The following is a 5,303-nucleotide window of genomic DNA, read 5'->3' as shown; positions in this document are numbered from 1 at the left end:
AAAGGGGAAAGTTGAAATTGATTATCGACAGCAAAATTTCAACTTATCATTCAATTAAAACAACACATTTCAAAACTATTTAATTCTAAAATATATACATGTAAATAAAACATTCTAGATCATTTTATTTTGTTAATTTTTCAGTATTCTTTGGGGGGAGCTGTTCATCATTCTTTGTCATATATCTTGTCCATACACAGCTTTTTAACTTTCCACCATAATTTCTGAAAAATACAAATTAAACTGAATTACTAACATATACTACATTTTGGGGTTTGATATGGTGTTAACATACATTACTAAAATCATTCCTTCAGCTTAATCCTCTCATATATTATAACATTATCATATCATATATTATAACATTATCATTACTTCAGTTTTATTCCTATCATATATTATAACATTATCATTACTTCAGTTTTATTACTATCATATATTATAACATTATCAATTATCTGATCAATTAAACCACAAGTACATTAGATCAGAAAGCTTTTATACATTTAGTTCATTGTGACACAGACTAGACCAAGGCAGAAAATGATTTGTAAATTTTTAAATGTAGATGTAAGCTGTTAAACAATTAAAGTTCAATACACAAGGGCAAAAATATGTATATATGCTTACTACATGATTTCAAGCCTTATCATTTTTGGTTTGAACTGATTGGTATGCTTCACCATATACTTGGCATTACTTTTTCTATATCTTTAGATCATAACGAACTGAAAGAAATAAAGACAATGTATTATATATCAAAAGAGAAATCAATGCAAGAGACTGATTAAAGATTCAAATTGATTTATGTCCAAGAAAAAGTAGACCTATTTAAAGTCACACATGGCTTGAACATTGTTTATTTACATCATTCATTCATAAAATTTCTTTTTTGAAATGATTTGAGAACATTTAAAACATTGAGAAATTATCTTAAGCAATCAGTTTAATAAATACAAACAAAATCTTCCAATTAAAATAAAATTTACCTGAATAAACATGAGTTTCTGCATCCAAAGAATTTTTATGTTACTTTGCTAACATGACAACAACAAGAAGTGAACACTGGGATATCTGCAGTCACAATGAAAACATGAGTCAGGTGTAGGGAGTTTCTAGCTAACACTGATTTCAGCTCACAGGTGTAGAGAAGTTTCAAGCTCAGCCTTTACTGATTTCAGCTCACCTCAAAACTTTGGATGTCCCCTTTGTTCAATTTCTAACCCTCAAGCCCATGAACAAAATTCATCCTTAATTCAAGATTTAAATCCAAAAACAATGGCGAGGGTTAATCAATTTAAATAGGCTTTTGTTCTTCACTCTGACTGTTGAGTCCACTTCAAATTAATTGTGATCAAGTCTTGAAACTTTGAAGCCTCTTTGAAGACAGGAACTCTTTTGTATTTGTTAAGATACATGGCCTGTAAGGCCACATATTCCTTGTTCATCATGCTTTATATTCACAGCCAAATCCTTATGTCATATAGTTACAAACTTACATATCTCTCAGCTTACTATACTAACAAGGTTTTCTACTGCAATAAAGCACTCATTGCAGAGAAATATAGACATAGAAATTTATATGTATATATTTGTAAGCTTCTGCAGATGAAATTTGTAATACTCTTGTTCTCAGAACAAGTTTGTCAAAATCTGCTACATTTAAGATCATATGGATGGACAGACAGGAGAGACAATATAGTTCTAAATAATATCATGGATGAATAAAATGTCATGTTTCTGCCAAGTTTATATATGGAGTACCCCAAAAAACACTTTTCATCTCAGAATTATTTATAAAGTATCTATGCTATACCATTATATTTTGACCTCATAGATATTAAATAACATCTTTTCACCAAATTACAACGTTATATTTATAGGTTTAACGTCTTCGAAATACCCCCCCCCCCCCCTCTCCCCCCTTTAAACGTAAATCTAATATGTTTAAGAAAGACCATGTCATACAATATACTTACTGTAGCAGAAGATGATGACAGTTTCTACATTTTGTAAAGTATTTAATTCTAAATCTGAGAAAACTTCACAAACTTTACTCCAGATAAATTCCAACATTCCAGTTGAGGTATCTACTGTTAATAATCTTTCTGATTTCTGGAAATAATCTAGGAATGGCTTCACATTCTGATCAAATAACATTGCTCTTTTCTGAAATAAAAATACAATTTAAATACAAAATGGAACTTTTTAGCTTACATGTATGACGGCAAGTGTCACAATGTCAGGTTTTTACCAACTCCATCTAATATTAGACAGAGTTTGTCATTGTAATGATAAAGTTATGCAGTATGTAAAGAGAGAAAGGCTTATATATGAAATAGTTCTATGTCTGTACTGCCAATCTCCATATATCCTAAATTCAAGGCAATAGTCTCTGAAAAATCAAATATTACTGAGAGGTTTTTCTTACCTTAGTTCTGGAGGAATCAGCTTCATCACTTTTTACATTGGCACCTTCTTTTTTCTTGGCATCATTCTTAGAAGCCTTAGTTTCGGGTTTAGCACATTCTGGTTCTGGTTTCTTTTTAACTAATTTCTCTAATGGAACTGAGAAGTTGATTGCGAAGGATATTGGATACTAAAATGACAAAAACTTGGACATAGAAATCATGAAGGTTGAATTTGTTTGCAAAATGACATGTGATTTTATTGCCAGGAAAATAAATTTCAGGTTTGTGTACAAGATTTAAGAATTAAATTAAGTTAAGTTTCATGCCTGATCATTTGAATACAATATATTTGGTAAAAAGATGGTGAAAGCAAAGAGTAATTACAATAATTTTCTGGTGATGGATGTCCAGTTCCTTCTAATGCTATTCACTATGACACCGAATTATGCTTGTTATTTGGAAAGACTGGTGAACTTTTTTATAAGAAGTCAATGCAATGATCACTAAAATGGGTAAAAAAAAATTTCTGATACCACAGTGAGTGCTTCTAAGAGTTGGCCTGGCGGCAGCTTTCAACCCATAATAACTAACAATGATTTTCTCAAAAACTATCCCATACTAACCTTTCCTTCAAATAGTTTCATTTCATTGGTACATTCTTTAACAAAACTATTATTATTAACCAATGATTTTAAATTAGGCATCAAATCTATCAGATAATTCTGTTTAGGATTCTCATCTATAATACGGGAGATTTCTCTAGTCACCCAGATCAGTTTCACCATGGTTGGATCATCCTAGAATTCACAATATCAATTATCATCTATAAGCTTAATGATGTCATGTAAAAATTTCTGATCAGTCTAATCAACTGTACTCCAGTCCATCTTGAAATGCACAAATGCATTTTTGAGTGTTTTGAAACAGTGAACATGCCCCGATATGTATCACCCACTGTTTCTATTAGCAGTGTACATGTAATATTCATCAATCACCACCATACATTTCATTTTGATAGTAACATTTTGTAACAAACAAGGTCTCAAGCAATTCACCTCCTACCTTTATTGTGGTCTGTATTTTAGCACGTAGATTGAATGGATCAGGATCTTCTACTTTTTTAGCCACTTCATCCATTATCAATTCACTGACATTAATAAGTTTTAATCCGAATGTTTGAGCAATATCACTGGCTAATCTCCCCTTTTTAGATCCAGGACCACCTGTATATAGAAGAAAAACAATCAAAAACTAAAATCTAACTCAGCCTATTCATTGAAAATCCAGAAAATGTTCCTGCCATTTTAAATCTCAACTGACTGAATCTTGTTGAAGACTCTAACTAGATCATACTTCTAAATTTGTTAAATTTCAGTGATTAATCAATTGTAAAACAGAAATTCTGAGTGAAGTCTAGGAAATTATCTAAATAAGCCAAATGCTTATACGCTTGTTCACTTTAAAAGGCCAATAGGATAGACCTATAAGACCTCCTGTATTAAAGGGATTGTAAAGACGTTTTATGACATATCTTATGCTAATGCCTTTACATATTACGTATATTAGCAGCTTTTGAAATAAAAATGGCTAGTTTAAGTGGAATTGTAAGAACCACAGAAGTCTGACTGATAATTGGAATGGTCCAAAAAACATGCTATCAGTGTCCCTGAAACACATAAATAAACCTCTTTATCCCTTTAAAGCTACACCACATTCAAATATTTCTTAATATGGTATAATCACTTATGATCAAACAAAACTTACCAAAAACAAAGATGATGATTGGTTCTTTTTTCAGCAGTTTAACATTATGTCCAATACGAACACTGACTTTTTGGTGATGATAAACTTTGACCTCAGCACTACCATCAGATGAGACAGTACTGGTATTACAACCCATGTTTTAAAACTATAAAAGAAAAATACACTGTTTGTATCTAATGCTTAAATAACGGAACACAATTTTATGGTATAAGCCTAGTACGGTACTCCTGAGTTATATTGTACACAAAGTTTCAATAAGATACATTGTCCTTATCAGGTAAAATGAAATGTTTTTATCTGTATGCAATAATAACATAACATGTTTTAAAGTCAGCTATCCTGGTGCCAAAAATTGTTTTTGTATCTCAAATAGTTCTACAAGTTCTTATCAAATAGGTACCAGATCTATTCACAAATTAGATATATTCACAGCAGTATGCAATTTATGCAAGTGCACAATAATTAGAATTGAATAAGCACTTGAAATGGAATAAACTTGTTTCTTGAGAAGCAGTAATGTAACTAAAATCCAATTCTATCAGCTAAGTATTAAGATTAAAGCAAGTATTAGACTTTATCAACTACTGTATAACTAAATAGGATTTAATGTTTCTTGAGAAGAGCTCAATGTATCTGTAATCAAATTCTACTTGATTAGTCATAAGATTAAAGCGTATAATTAAACTATATCAACTGTATCATTGAAATCTGGAGGAAAGTTAATTTCAAGATAGACATTGGATAAGGAAAGATCGCCAGACAAATTACATTACCATTACCGAATCATCTAATTAGAACCAAGCTCTAAAATAGCATCTGATTTGATAAAATAACTGAGAAAAGATGGTTTAAACTGAGAGAATATATGAATTACATAAGACTGCTGACAAGTTCAGAATTCTAATCAATATTCTTACACATTTGACATTTCACACAGGAGTTTTGTGAAGAGTTTTTTGTAGAAGTATTTATTGATCATTATTATTTATTTCAATAAATATAAACTGTCTTCTCTCTGAATTTACAGCGAGTTTTCTAGATTAAATTTGTTACAAATAAGGATGGAAATCAACAAACCAAGTATCGGTACTGATAGAATTGAGTCTTCATATGACTTATGATGAAAAA

General features: G+C 30.6%; 1 protein-coding gene across 1 annotated transcript; it reads right to left on the bottom strand.

Moving 5' to 3' along the window:
- Positions 1-204: 204 nt before the first annotated feature.
- On the bottom strand, positions 205-4,311 carry LOTGIDRAFT_159309 (hypothetical protein; the record flags this gene model as incomplete). The annotated part of the gene is made up of 6 exons (XM_009053645.1): positions 205-224; positions 1,980-2,169; positions 2,432-2,599; positions 3,035-3,208; positions 3,474-3,634; positions 4,176-4,311. 6 exons carry the CDS (start codon positions 4,309-4,311, stop codon positions 205-207), a joined length of 849 nt encoding a protein of 282 aa, XP_009051893.1.
- Positions 4,312-5,303: the final 992 nt, after the last annotated feature.

This window comes from Lottia gigantea (assembly GCF_000327385.1).
Source record: "Lottia gigantea unplaced genomic scaffold LOTGIsca_20, whole genome shotgun sequence".
Classification (NCBI taxonomy): domain Eukaryota; kingdom Metazoa; phylum Mollusca; class Gastropoda; family Lottiidae; genus Lottia; species Lottia gigantea.
This window is presented reverse-complemented; position numbering and strand designations above follow the sequence as displayed.